Genomic DNA, 15,125 nt, shown 5'->3' on the forward strand with positions numbered 1-15,125 from the left:
GGGTACCCAATTAGGCTACCCTGAAATTTTCAAGTCAATTGGTCCATTCAGTTACGCGCAATTACGCAAAGTATACCGCCTCCCGGGGCGGGGATCGCCCCTTTTCGCCCCCAAGCCAACCCTAGTTTCAGATTATAAACTCACCATCATATTCGGCAAGTTTAATTTTGCCAACTTCGGATTCGAAGTAATTTCAACTTGACAGGCAACAGATTTCAAATTTGTAAGCCCAACTTCTGTGAGATTCTCGTTCAAACTCCATTTGAACTGACCAATGTTGTCTGAAATTGAATTTACATACGTTCACGAGCTACACAGGTGACACCAGAGCTACGCGGTCGATGCCTGGACATCGTACCTTTGGTGTCATTTTTCACAAAACAAGAGCTACGCGGTCGATGCCTGGACCTTCAAAGCAAACCCACCACAATCCACAGATTCCAAATTAGCCAAAAACTTTCCACTACTAAACTTGGTTCTGGTGACCAGTAAACTCCCAATCAGATGTTTCATATTTTTTAACGCATTTGTCAATTGTTTTTCCGTCAAATCCGTATCATGTTGAATTGATAATGGATCAGCACAGACAGTTGTACAACTTTTCGGGAATTTTTTCAAATTGGCAGATTCTATGTAGGCTACTTGGAATGTGCATTTTGGTTCTACAAGTTGGAAGGGGCAGAACATAGAAAATCTGATATAAAATTACCACATCTTGAAGGCTTTGGAGTAGTTGAAGTTGGAGAAATCGAACTAGAATATGTTGTTGGATTTTCAGTAGTTTTTGAGAGGGCTGCTGTAGTAACTACCGTAGTTACTACCGTAGTAGTTGGCAGAGAATCTGTGGGAGGGCTTGTAGGAATAGTAGTCGAATCTGATGTTGTTATAGTAGTTTGAGTAGTTACACCTGTTGAAACAGTGGTAGTCTCAATAACTGGGTCAATTGGAGGTGCAAATTGTGATCTTACACTTCCAAGAAAAATCAATAGCAGCCACGTCATTTGAGCCAAAAAAAAAACAGCTGGTTTATTTTTTTCGCACCTAACACCAGCTACCCTTTTTGAATCAGATTACAACAGAATGAGGAAAGCTTTTGAGCTTGGCAATACAGCGGAAATTGAAAAGTGGGAAAGCTGAAATCCAATTTTTTGGATTTCTCACGCCTGCGGTTTATGAAGTGTGAAAGTCTGAAAATGATATAAGCAAAATTATAAGGGAGCTAAAAAATAATGAAGATTTCTTTTTGAGTTATGTGAAATTTGAATGGAAATACATTTAAAATATAAACTTTCAGAAAAAAATTAACATCAAAATTTCCAGAAAATCTTCTTCAACAAATTCTGATTTTTCGAAGCAGATGCTCTAGAAGATTTTTCGATATGAATAGGTCCCGGATGGATTTGTTTAGATTTTCCGAAAATTTCTGTGCGGAGCCGTTTATTCATAATGAGCAGGACGATTGGCGAGCTGAAATTACCGTAAGCACTCTTTTTACCGGTAACTTACCGGTAATTTACCGGTACAATACCGGTAAATTTACCGAAAACTACCGGTAATTTCTAGGAAAATTTTCTGTTTTTTTTTTTCAAAATTTGGAACCGCGATTTTTTAGAACTGCGACATTTTAGAACTACGACGTTTTAGAACTGCGACATTTAAAAAAACTAGTGAAACAGCAGAAAAAAAACATTCGTGTATTCCTCGAGGAAAATAAAAATTTTACCGAAAATTTACCGGTAAAATACCGGTAAATTTTCGGTAGTTTTTAAATTTACCGGTAGGTTACCGGTAAATTTCGGTAAATTTTTACCGGTAAATTACCGGCAAAATTACCAAAAATGCCGTTACCGGTAAGTGACAATCGGTAGTCACACACTGGACTACAGTAACCAAAAGTCTGTCTGCACACTGCGTGATAATGATAACACCATCCTGGACAAGTATCTTTTGAACGTTTTACACTTCTTTGAAAAATTTCCATTTTTGGCTTTTTTTCATTTTTTTTTTCATTTCCAAAATCTCAATTATGAGCTACCTGAGTTCATGAATGCCTTGAACAATTGCAACATGACTGCGAGCATTCACAAGATATTTTCTATGAATTCCAGCTCATAATTTTATCCAGGAGCAAAGTTATTCAAGATTTAATCTGGAAACCCAAAAAATGACGGAAATGTCTGAAAATAATTTTCTCTAAAAATTGAATAGAGACATCAATTTTTGTGCAGACTGTCAAAATAGACTGTTTCATGACTATTTTGACGAATTCCAACAAAAACATCTCAATTTGTTTCTCAAATAAACATGAGATTTTACGTTTTCCAGGGTGGTGCTATCATTATGACGCGGTGTGCAGACAGACTTTTGGATACTGTAGTCCTAATAAACTTGACTGGTACTTGATTTAGGGGACACATAGGTTTTTTGGGATGCTGAATCGAATGGCATCAGCCGTTTTTCTCTTAGTTTTTTAGTTTTTCTGAAACCCTCAAAAAATGGGGTGATGCAAAAAATGACCATGACGCGCACTGTAGAACGCCCTCCAAACCATCAACTTTGAGCCAATTTATCTCACTTCCCATAAAAGATATCAAAAAGTGGTTAACTGACAAAAGTCTTATCATAATATCAGCAAAATTTGCCAGTTTATCGCTTTTTGATATCTCTCATAGGAAATGAGATGACCTGCTTCAAAGTTGAAAGTTTGGGGGTGGACGTTCTATTACAGTGTTTACGGTATCCAACAATTTTTAAAAAATACTTGCTGAAGTCACAAACCTCAACAAAAATAAATCATTGCAAAAACACTCGACTTTCTTCAAAATGCCTCCGAAAAATAAGTGATCAACTAGAAAAGTGGTGGAAAAAATGATAAGAATAGTTTGTACGATCATATAGAAAATGAAAACACTAGTCATGATTACTGTAGACTGTGCAAGTGATTTTTCAAAACTTTTCATAGAGCTTTGGTATTTTTTGATAAATTTGTACATTTTTATATTGGTCAGTAGAAGGAATATAAATGCTATCGAACTGACAAACAACTTAAAATGTCGGGTATGAATCTGAAAGTAATAATTTCTGGTATTCGGAGAATTGTTTCGACCCACAAATGGAACCAACGACTCGTATCCTATGATTCCTTCACCAACATACGGGTCAAACCTAGCAGGGGCAATTGCCAGATGCCAAGTGAAACAAATAGGTGATAATATACAAATCATTATAGCAAACTTTACATACTTCTTCCAAAACTGAAAAATGAAATATGAGAATTTTTCTCAAATTTTAAACTCACCGCTTTATGTCTCATGGGATAAATCACACTTGTGAATCGATTTGCGGATAACAAAATTATCGAAAAAAATTTGGCAAATTGAAAGTAATTGAACAAGAATAAATACGGGGTCAGCATATAAGTCGGACGGGGGAACAATTTCCAAAATACATGGCACATGGCATTTACATAAATCAATGGACGAGTCAAACCGAAATCCATGACCAGCACAAGAAGACTCTGAATTTTTCTGATGGATAATTTTTTTTGGAATTTGATGCCTAGTTTCCTTTAAACAATAATTTTTGAATAATTATTACCACAATTCCATCCAAGGCGTACAGTTTAAAAAATATATCAGAAAATACATTTTGCGATCCGAATTTCATAATTCTCAGAATCACATACAAATAGAACATTGAGCAAGGAAGTGCGTATACAATTTGGCCAACGAAAAGAGGGATATAGCAATAGCTAGATTGTCCACGATAGTCACAAGTGCGAATCAATGGAGAGATGTTTTCGAAATCCATTTTTCGTATAAAAATTTTGTTCAAAACGTTTTGTGCAGTTTTTAGAAAGAAAAACTCGTCACCTGAAACTTTTTTGTCATTGAAGCGGAATTAATGTGGTTAACAATTTTTCGATATGGTCCGCTGATGAAAATTTTGAAAGTCATAAACAAAAATGTGATTTCATGATGTGCAGCGCCCGCCTGAATGAGCAAAATGCAATAAGTTTGAGCTTTTTTTTGCAATAAGTTTGAAAATGTTAGAAAACAAAACATTGAAAGCTTGTGGAGAGATAACAGAAAAAAAAATTGTTCAAAAATTGAAAAAAAACAATGGGAAAAAAGAAAAATGTTGCTCAAGTTCATTGTCATCACAACTCATTGTCATCACAGCGGAATTTCGGATTTTCTGTAAAATTGAAAAATTTTGACTTTTTTCTGATATTTTGGTGTTTACAAAAATTCTAAGGATCAATTCAAAAAGGGCTTGAGAAATTTAACGCAAGCTTTTCGTGCATCGATTTTTGTCCACATTTTTCCCCTCTTCATTAGTAGATGTGCAAAGTTTTATGTCCTTATCGCAAATTTAGCACTACTTTCTGTACATATTCTTTGGATGGCACTACTTTCTGTACATATTCTTTGGTTTTTTCCGGAACTTCTGGCATGCGCTTGATCAAAGCATTGGAACCGCACAAAACAGGTAATATAACGGAAGAATTCTTTTGAATCTGCGATTCAAAATATCAGAAATATTGTGAATTTTTGAGTGGTTTAATGTTCGAGCCATTAGGTATCCGCTAATAACAAAGAACCTGAAAATGAGACATTTGTAAAATCAGAGAGATTCCATCGAACTTACATATCGACTCCCAGGTATCCGTTTACAAAAACCAGTGGAAATAAGTGATAAATTAAGAAAAAAGATATGGTCAATCCACGTAAGCATTGAATGTCTATGCGCATTCTCTACCGGATCTTTTTTAATCTGGAATCCGAACAAAGGGTCTTCTAAAACAGAATCAAGCGCTAACCCTAAAAGTGGGTGGCGTTTTCTTCCGATTTTCGGAAGAAGTGTGTGCGAGAAAACGGATGCATCTTCGGCGTAACATCGAACAGGAAAACAGCAGTGCAAAAAAAACTACTGATGAAATGTACGCAAGGGCGAAAATAGGTCAATGTGTATTTCATCTGGCTTAAAAATTAACTGGGGCGCGATTTCTGGCCACGCTTTTTGGAACCTAGTGGGAACCTGCAAAAGGAAAAAAAACTAATCTGGCTGAAACTTTCGGGAAAATTGTAGGAAATTACAGGGAACAGTGGATAATTACGTTCCCTATAGTTTTCTTCAGTTTTCACAAAGTTTCAACCGGGATTGGTTTGTTCACTTAGTTTTTTGCAGGTTACCTGAATAAAAAAAACATGACTCACAATAAGCAATGTTTTATCCTGCTTTCGCGTCGAGACTACCTACAAAGCATATTTTAACACAAGTATATGTGTTCGTCGCGGAGCAAACTCAAGTTCTGAAAGCCTCGCAGTTCTCACCAATGAAAAAATCCTGGACGCCCAACCAAGAAATCCACCATTTCCACTTTTTTGTTTGACCTTTTCCTAGAACGGCTAAATGGAATGTAATGGTGCGGATGGACGGTGATGAATAGTTTTCACTAAACCTCCCGGTGGTCGTTATATAGGATGGCGTCCCGTTCTCATTTCTCCCGATACGTATTTCCCATTAATATAAAAAATGACAGATTAATTTTAACTGCACTGTGAACTGTTCTAGGAATGACGATACGAGAATCAAGGGAAGGGAACTATCATTAAAAAACCCCAGTTTGAGATCTGAAAGTACAACACTGATAGTATCAAAAAGAAATGCTTATGTCTGTTTACACATATATATTGTCGGAATTATGAAACTGCGATCTGCGTGTTGGCAGACTTAGTGCAAAACACTCTGCTTTTTGTACTGAGTCTGCATACACCGAGGTCGCAGTTTTTTGTTCCGGCAATACCTTCTACGCGTACTCTAATTATTACTGTGACTACAGTAACATTTTTCTGTTTCTTACATTCGAATTTCGGAGGTTTTCAGAATTTTAACCAGAATTGAAAAGTACTGCGCCTGCGGCGCGATTTCATCAAAATTTTCGAAGCTGTTCGGCAACTGCTCAAGAATTGTGCGGATAAATGGAAAAAATAGAACTTTATTGCAGAACTCGTTTTTTTCGGAATTTTTCGAATTCAAAAATCTGAAAATTTTCCCGAAATTTTTGAATTTCTGAATCCCTGAAATTAACGAATTATTATGAATTTTAATGAATTCAAAATGAATTAAATAAGCAAAACCTTTTTGAAAGGTTTGCAGAATTTTCAAAAAATAGGATAATATATTATGCTCAAATTTCCACAAAATTTCAATTTTCCATTTTTTAAATTCAAATTTCTTCTTTTTTTTTAATTAAAAATTTCTGTTTAAATGTTTTTCTATCAAAAAAGTTCCCATCTTTCAACAATCATCAAATATTTCATTAATTATCCAACTAATTATAGATTAATTAAGTCGCCAATTTTCCACAAGCGTACATTTTGTTGTTGGAATCCCTAATTTGTTTCTGACAGTATTGATCAGCTAGTTGTCGATGGAATATTCCTGGCCATCTTGGACTAGTCCTTCCACTGACGAATACGAATTGATGACAGCAGCTTTGATGTCTGCAAATGATATGGGAGCTTAGAGTGGTACTATATGGTTCCAAGAAGTTCCATATGGTACTGTTAGAAGTATGCCATATGGTACCATGACATTTTGCCTAAAAATCATCACATATCATGGTACTCTGGGAATGGGGGTACCGTATGGTTTTGAAAAAAACCTTCGAAGTAAAAAAAAAGCAATTGAATTTTTAAATTTTTGATCCTCTTTACAAAACGTTCCAGTTATTTTTATCATTAATTTTTGGGCGATTGAACCATTTTGAGCAAAGTTATGCACTTTTTTGCTTCCCCAGAGGTCTTCTTTGTTCAATTTTGGCTGAAACATTTTGTGTTTTAGTCAGATCACCAAAAATGTCTTATGCGACCACATTGCCAACACGTGTGTACCTCCCAACCTGCATTTAATCCTCTTTTCTTATCACCGACATTTTATTGTACAAATCTACAGCAATAATGTGCAAATGAAACAAATAACATTTAGACGGACGGCACCGTCTTGTCCTTGACCATCTGGTACTGATCCGCAGATGTCAGTTCCTTACTCTCCATATGCGTATAAACATGATAGACAACTTTTCCGTCCGAGGTTGGGATGAAAGAAGTGGATCGTCCCCAAACCATGTCTCCGTATAGAATCACGTCATCGGCTGAAAGGCCATCAATAGACACCTTGGGCAAATAATTTTTAGCTCACCCAGACTCCACATACTGAATACATAATCGGCTTCCTTATTCTTATCTGAATTCAACTGCATCAAAAACGAGGAATAATTGACTCCACTGCATGGCCAAACCAATGGGTACAACCCGCAATCCAAATAATTCAATCCACAAGAATCCCCTGGCCACAGACCATTGTCTCTATTGCACGTCTTCTCCAACGACGCACTTCCTCCTTCACAATTGCACAATCCATAGTTGGCGCCGGAGATTCCGATCATCACTTCGACCTGTTTGTTCAACGGAAGTCCCAAGTTACAAGACCCATCCGGTGCGGTCAGCGATCCTCCTTTGACAATTTTCCTGGCCAAAGTCACACCCATACTGTGGCTAACCACTGAGATTTTTGGGGCACCTGTATACGCCAAAACTGCTTCTAGAAACTTTCGAAGGCGAATCAGATCGGTACAGTCGTGGGTTCTCTTCGACGCATTTAATGGGCTCGTGTCTTGCCAAGATGTTGCGTAGAGTTCTGCACTGGTATATCCATGGTCCAGGAAGTAGCCGATGGAGTTGGACCATCCACTTGCTAAGGAGCCACTTTTGAGAGCCGAGTCAGAGTTTCCGTGAATGAAAACTACTGGAGTGTTAACAGCTTTTGGGGTACTGGATGTTTTTCCTCCATAACTTCCTTGAGTTCCATAGTCAGCGCGAACGAAGTCATAGGAGGCGTAACCGTGTCTGAAAGTGGAATGTTGAAGTTACGATGAAAGTTCTAACTTGGAAGAAACTCACTGCATTAGCCATGCTTGAAAATCATCTGTCAGTGGTCCTTTGATATCTGCATCCGCATTCACATAGTATAAAAATGCCAAAACCAAAATTTCACGAAGCATGATTTCTCCCTAGCCCATCCTTCCTCCCAGTATTTATACAAACTCTTCTCATCATGTGTTTCTATCATGACAGTTATCATAATTCTCCCAAGCACATGTCACTAGAGTTTATTCCTCTAGTAACTTTTTGATTCATCGGGTCTTTTCGACCAAACCACATGTGCTGAAGCACTCGTTTTTTGCTTTCACACATCATTTTCGTGTTTTAACTTAACTGGTATGTGTTTTGGTGTGGAGGGAGCACGTGTAGCATCCCAACAAACAATGACAATTTGAATTTCAGCCAAATGTACCGCCGATCAAAGAAATGAACTTTTATTTTATCAACAAAGAAAAAAGAAATTAAAAATGGTAAAATGGTCGCCTTGAATCCATGATACCCATAGGCAGCATCATACTTCGAGTCATGAACCATCTTCACCACGTTGCCAGGAGCTAACACTTGAAATGAGCTAATTTCGTGTCCTGGCATCCCGATCAAGTTGTCATTTTCGTCGTAAATATAAACCGATAAACACACTGAGAAATCCGTGAAATATATTCCAATTCTGTACGGTCCGAACGCGGCCAAGTTCCAGGTGCAAGTGGTTATAGGAGGCTTGGAAATTGGGTAGCCAAAAGACGAAATTGTTCCTGGAGACATAATAAAGGTTGAATTGCAGTTAGAGTCGTCCAGGTACTGGGTGTCTGAAAATTGATTGCTAAGCTACGCGATTGGTAAAAGTATCGCAAACCTTTCATTGTTCAAACGTCGTTCGTTTTTTTCTGGAAGTCCCTCCTGTGAAATTCTCCGTTTACACAGAAAGTTATTTCTACTATGACAATATGTTTTTGACCATAATCCATAATTTGGTTTCATTGCCAAATCCATCAGAAAACAGGATTCATTAGACTATCATTCCAATAAAAGCCATCAACTGGAATAGCTCCTAGAAGAAGTCCTGGTGCTCCTGAACTTTTGAACAGTGCATGAATATAATCAACTTCAGGTTTCGAATGAATCGAAGCCAACGTGGCATTGTAGGAGGCACAAATGGCGCTAGCTTTAGAATATGTTGCATTAGATGTGTCGTTTTTGTGAAGGTTGAGCTCATGGGATGGAAGATAGCAGTACCCATTGTAGTTATGAATACAAGTTTGATCTGAAATGTACAAAAAATGAAAATAAATTTTTTTTCAAATTTATCCCGAACATTTCAAATTTCACTAACCCCCCAAAGTCAACGGCGTTTCACAAACAAAAGGCATCCCAGCCACTCCACAAGACGATGTCACCCACTGTGCCGCTGTTCGTCCGGATGTCCGCATGTAAACGCATCCATCATTTCCCTGTAAATTCGGATCTCCAAATGTGAAACTTGTGTAAATCATTGGTCCCGAGTCATCATCATGAACACAGAGTGTAGAATTTCCATTTGCGTAGCAGAATAATCCAATCCAAATGGAATTCACTCCAGCGCTTGCGGCCAATGTATAAATGGCACGGTTGTCCTATAAACTGGAATTTTACACAGTTTTACAAAAGAAAATGACTTACCACTGCAGTTTTGATAGTTGCCAAAGTTCCTCCAAATTGTGAAAACTCATGTTCCGCTTCCAAATGTTTCAAACTTTTTGTATAGAGTTTCAAACATTTGTCATTCGTTTTTTTGAATCCAGATGGACAAATCGGCTTACATGGAATGACTCCCAAGTGTTACCCTCAAAAAAAATTGAGACCTATATGGTTGGATAGAGCGTAAAAAGTTACTTTAGATTCCAAACGGAATAGTTGGTAAAAAATTTTTTTTGGGAAGTCCAAAAAATACCAAAAATGCCTAAATTTTCAAAAAAATCATAACTTTGTCAGTTTATGTCCGTTCGTTGAAACTTAAAAAACAGTAGATAGACAATTAATTGAACATTTGAGAATTAAATTTTTTAATTTTTTTCCCATTGATTGGATTATTGATTTTTTGAAAAAATCAAAAAAATTTTCAATATCTCAAAAATCCTAGGTTAACTTTTTTTTTCATTATGACCATTGAATTCAACACATTTGATTTATTATAAAAACATATCAATACCCCGAGGGAAATCATGCTCACACAAGTTATGCCGAAAAATATAAAGTCAATTTTTCGAATGCTGTACCATTTCTTAAAATCATCATCTTGAAAAAAGCAAAATTTTTACATGTGACAGGGCACATCTATAGTTAAACTTGATAGAAACGGCCAAACTATTTTTTTAACATAATCAGAAAAACGTAATCTTATCAACGGCTTGAGCAGAATTTCGATTTAGGCCCTAAATTAAAAAATGTTTACGATTTTCCGAGCCTGACCCCTATTTTTGGTGAAGTGTGACATGTGACAGGGCACATCTATAGATAAACTTGATGGAAACAGCTAAACTTTTGTTCAAACATGATTAAAATGGCAGAATATTATCAGCGGCTTGAACATAGAAAAAGTGGAATCAACTTGGTCCCTGTGGTGAAAGTAGGTTAAATGAACGATTTCCGAAAGATATCATTCCAGCTTCGGACAGCCGAAATCGACCTTTTTCCATTTCACCTATTTTCACGATACGAAAAAAACCAATAACATTTGTTTAATAGTATTTTTAAATTTTAAATCGAATGGCGTTAACAGTTTTTTTGATATTTTTTTCGTTCTCAAGTTATGATCAAAAACAAAAGGTGTCCCATCATCAGTGAATATTTTTATTTTTAGGGCCTAATTAAAAATTCTGTTCAAGCCGTTGATAAGATTTTGTCATTTTATTCATGTTTAAACAAAAGTTTAGCTGTTTCCATCAAGATTAACTATAGATGTGCCCTGTCACATGTCACACTTCACCAAAAATAGGGGTCAGGCTCGGAAAATCGTAAATATTTTTGATTCTAGGGCCTAAATCGAAATTCTGTTCAAGCCGTTGATAAGATTATGTTCTTCTAATTATGATAAAAAAATAGTTTGGCCGTTTCTATCAAGTTTAACTATAGATGTGCCCTGTCACATGTCAAAATTTTGCTTTTTTCAAGATGATGATTTTAAGAAATGGTACGGCATTTGAAAAATTGACTTTGTATGTCGCAGGATTCTATTTCAAACACTCTAGGCAAACGATACGCAAGTAAAAATTACAAAAACAAGTACGCCCCTCACCATACCGACCGCCGAAGACAACGAATTCAAAGAAGCCAAGTACCAAAAATCGATATTTTTCGGCATAACTTGTGTGAGCATGATTTCCCCCAGGATATTGATATGTTTCTATAGTAAATCAAATGTGTTGAATTCAATGGTCATAATGAAAAAAGAAGTTAACCTAGGATTTTTGAGATATTGAAAAATTTTTTGATTTTTTCGAAAAATCAATAATCCAATCAATAGGAAAAAAAGCAAAAAATTTTATTCTCTAATGTTCAATTTAATTGTCTATCTACTGCTTTTTAAATTTCAACAAACGGACATAAACTGACAAAGTTATTAATTTTTGAAAATTTAGGCATTTTTTGGTATTTTTTGGACCATAACTCCCAAAAAAATTTTTTACCTACTATTCCGTTTGGAATCTAAAATAACTTTTTACGCTCTATCCAACCATATAGTTCTCGCTTTTTTCCGAGGGTAACACTTGGGAGTCATTCCATGTTAGAAAAAATCTCCAAAGTGAGAAGATGAAATATGAAAAATATGAGATTTTTTATTTTTTCAAATTAGCGATTTTCATAATTCTTCAAGCCTTTTTTATAACTTTTGATTGGATGATAATTTTAAATGTCAAAGTCATGAAAATTACTAATTTGGACAGATCGGGTGAAAAATTATGTAAAATGAAATCACTAGAAGTTTCTATAATTTTTGAACCATATTTGGGGAAGAAAACACTGATAAAGCTTGTAGGTGAATCTTGTAGTCATTGGAAAATTTTTGAAAAAATGGAAAAATGAAAAAATATATGAAAAAATACATATAATAGTTAGATAGCTTTAAAAATCTAGAATTTAGAAAAATAATGCCAAAATAAAAATGAAAAAATTCCAGAATTTAGAATTGCAGTTTTTCGTTGTAGTCTCCAAATTTTCAACCGAATCCGTCACAGACCCAATGGGGTTTACTGTAGTTGCAGGCTCCAATTTTGCTGAAACATCCGGATTACTGTACTTCTGAACAAAAAACCTTTCCAAACTCACAACAGCTTTGTTTATTATATTTGATTTGAGATTGTGTCAGTTTTTGAAACAACAAACATTCTCTTTGATCTCTGAAAATTTCCATAGAGTTTCCATCGATTTCAATTATACGATGAGTTCCTTCAGGTTGTGGATAAGGTGGTGACTGAAAATAATTTTTGCTTTTTTCGGGAAAATATAATTTTGTGTCACATAAATTTAAACGGATTCTTGAAACTTACTCTCATACTGTGCAACCAAACTTTCTGTAGTTTTTCGTTCGAAATAATTCGAACCATAGGAGTTTGGTCAAATTCAGGTGTGAAGTCTGACCGTTCGCCATCTGGAAAAACATGCATTTTCTAAAAAGAAACAAAAAAATTGATTAAAAAAAAAAGGTTTTTGCTCACCAATTTTAAGATTCGCCGCTTGTCTGAAATTCGATAAAAAGTCTAAACTTTCCAATTCCTCCGTACCTTTGATTGTCAAAGAACCATAGATAAATGTAACATTTTTAAGCTTTCCGACAAATTTCTCATTTTCATTATTTATCGAAACGTCTCCAATTATATGCAGACAATCGGAATCCATAGTGCTCAAATCTCCAAAATGACAAACTTTTTCTCCATCTCTTCGATTCAAATCTTCACATAATTTCATTTGGGTCATTAAAAAGTCAACTCTGTGCACTGCAAGAACCTGTAGCTCATTTGTAGTGATGCAAAAATCTTGATGATTCGATTTGATTTCCATTGTAAATGTGTTATTTTCTGGGAGAATGGTCTGGAATTTTCTATTTTTTTTATGCAAAAAAACTTTCTTTACCTTCAAAGACTCAAAACCAAGACGTTTAAGGTTGGGATTATCCATAATGCTCAAAAATTTATATCCAAATTCAGCATCGATGACTTCCAGATTTTTGAGAAATGACAAATCTTCTAGTTGAGTGTTATAGACTTTTAGTTCTGATGACAAGTTTTTTAAAAGTAAGAAACCAGATAAATCCATGGATTGACTGGTTTGGGTGATTTTGAGACCATTATATGATCCGCTAGTTATGGTTGTACAGTTTCGGTAGTACGGTAGAGATTTCGGTTCGATTCGCACGTTTTTGCATCCTGAAATGATGAAAGAAAACATTTTTTAAACTATTCAAAAATCGAAAAAAACTGTGACTTTTGAAATTAAATGATACAATTTTTTGAGTTTTTCGTAAATTGCCGGAATCGCTACTGTAAAGGTTTATTTTCAAATTTCCAAAAAAAAACATTTCGGTAAATCTCTGTAAATGTCCCGACCGAATGAATTCTTTATTCCAAAGTTATTTTCAAAAAAACGAAACCAACAGTTTCCCTTCTGGGAATATCCAGAGGAATATCTCGAGTGCGGTATTCTTCTATGTCCGATCCTAGTAACAGGTGTTTGATAATCTGAAGTGTGAATTCAGGTCAAACCTGTTCTATTATCTTTTTTTCTTCTTCAAATTTCACCTGATGACGTATTATGTCCCCAAAAATGTAAAAAAAAGAATTAGCTAGGTCCAGGTGCGATAAGGCCCGCCATCGGGATCCTGCTCTACCTTTGCCTGCGTGGCTCAGTCGGTAAAGGCGCCGCCCTTCAATACTCGTCTCACAAGTTCAAATCCTCGAGAGGCTTACTTGAACAAAACTTCAAGATGTGCCCCCCCCCCCTCTTTAAACGAAGTCAAGTCTCTAAACTGATGGAATTTAGAAATTTCGCGAATTCATAAATTCCTGAAGTTTCTGATAAATTCGAATTTTCACTTACCACAATTTTTCAAATTACCATAAACATTGAAATCGGTGTATTGCCTATCCCAATCCCGATCGCAAAACGGTTCAAAATCCAAAGCGGAATTTCCAAAAACATGCGTTGTGAATACTTCATAGGCAGACCAACGTTTAAAAGCCGTAATATCCGTTAATTTTGGATTGTTGATTATTATGATGCCATCTGAATGTTCAAAGTTTTTTATTTTCTTCAAAATAGTTTACAAATATTTTTAAACTTACAAAAAATGACCTGTAGTGATGAAAAGAAATTGAGATTTTTGAAATTGGTCCCTTCAATTTTGAGAGTTCCAAACAAAACTCTTAGCGTCGAGAATGTTCCATTAATTTCTTTTTCAGTCAAACCCGATGTAGAATCGAATGTGATATTTGCACAAACTGTTGTACAATCCTTTGGAAACCTTTTCAGGTTTTCTCGGGTTATCAAAGAATCATTAAATATGCAACTGGGATCTGGTGCTGGATAGGATGAATCTATTCCCATAAATGAAGGTAATCCACATTGGTGTTGGAAAGCGAATAAAGTTGGTAAGAGGAGGGAAAGTAGAATTTGGTGCATTCTTTTTCATTAAATGAGTGAAAAATGATGTGAAGTTAGATATATAATAGTTGAGTATAGCGCAAACAGAATATGTTGTTATTCAACTTTGAAATAATTATAGGGTGGTGTGTTCTTGGAATTATAATTTAAAGTTTTCAAATCTAGATTGCTCATTTTTTGAATCATCCATTTTTCGATTTTTTGATTTCTCCGTTTTTCCATTATTCTAATTTTCAACTTTTTCAATTTGCTGGATCTCAGAATCTCAGAATCTCAGAATCTCAGAATCCCAGAACATCAGAATCTCAGAATCTCAGAATCTCAGAATCTTAGAATCTCAGAATCTCAGAATCTCAAAATCTTAGAATCTCAAAATCTCAGAATCTCAGAATCTCAGAATCTCAGAATCTCAGAACCTCAGAATCTCAGAATCTCAGAATCTCAGAATCTCAGAATCTCAGAATCTCAGAATCTCAGAATCTCAGAATCTCAGAATCTCAGAATCTCAGAATCTCAGAATCTCAGAATCTCAGAATCTCAGCA

The 15,125-nt window shown here is 35.5% G+C and overlaps 4 protein-coding genes across 4 annotated transcripts; all 4 read right to left on the bottom strand.

Annotated features, from left to right (window-relative positions):
* Positions 1–132: 132 nt before the first annotated feature.
* On the bottom strand, positions 133–1,001 carry CBG06486 (the record flags this gene model as incomplete). The annotated part of the gene is made up of 3 exons (XM_002647372.1): positions 133–281; positions 426–662; positions 710–1,001. 3 exons carry the CDS (start codon positions 999–1,001, stop codon positions 133–135), a joined length of 678 nt encoding a protein of 225 aa, XP_002647418.1.
* A 1,378-nt stretch (positions 1,002–2,379) lies between these two features.
* On the bottom strand, positions 2,380–4,754 carry CBG06487 (the record flags this gene model as incomplete). The annotated part of the gene is made up of 7 exons (XM_002647373.1): positions 2,380–2,479; positions 2,779–3,065; positions 3,111–3,254; positions 3,299–3,517; positions 3,598–3,872; positions 4,485–4,603; positions 4,651–4,754. The coding sequence occupies 7 exons, from the start codon at positions 4,752–4,754 to the stop codon at positions 2,380–2,382; spliced, it is 1,248 nt and encodes a 415-aa protein (XP_002647419.1).
* A 2,235-nt stretch (positions 4,755–6,989) lies between these two features.
* Positions 6,990–8,068, bottom strand: CBG06488 (the record flags this gene model as incomplete). The annotated part of the gene is made up of 3 exons (XM_002647374.1): positions 6,990–7,159; positions 7,207–7,913; positions 7,968–8,068. 3 exons carry the CDS (start codon positions 8,066–8,068, stop codon positions 6,990–6,992), a joined length of 978 nt encoding a protein of 325 aa, XP_002647420.1.
* Positions 8,069–8,938: 870 nt separating this feature from the next.
* On the bottom strand, positions 8,939–14,600 carry CBG06490 (the record flags this gene model as incomplete). Its single annotated transcript, XM_045237175.1, has 9 exons — positions 8,939–9,210; positions 9,280–9,559; positions 9,606–9,740; positions 12,238–12,396; positions 12,473–12,573; positions 12,641–13,013; positions 13,056–13,348; positions 14,019–14,204; positions 14,264–14,600. 9 exons carry the CDS (start codon positions 14,598–14,600, stop codon positions 8,939–8,941), a joined length of 2,136 nt encoding a protein of 711 aa, XP_045093225.1.
* Positions 14,601–15,125: the final 525 nt, after the last annotated feature.

This window comes from Caenorhabditis briggsae (assembly GCF_000004555.2).
Source record: "Caenorhabditis briggsae complete genome, chrV, whole genome shotgun sequence".
In the NCBI taxonomy this organism is placed as follows: domain Eukaryota; kingdom Metazoa; phylum Nematoda; class Chromadorea; order Rhabditida; family Rhabditidae; genus Caenorhabditis; species Caenorhabditis briggsae.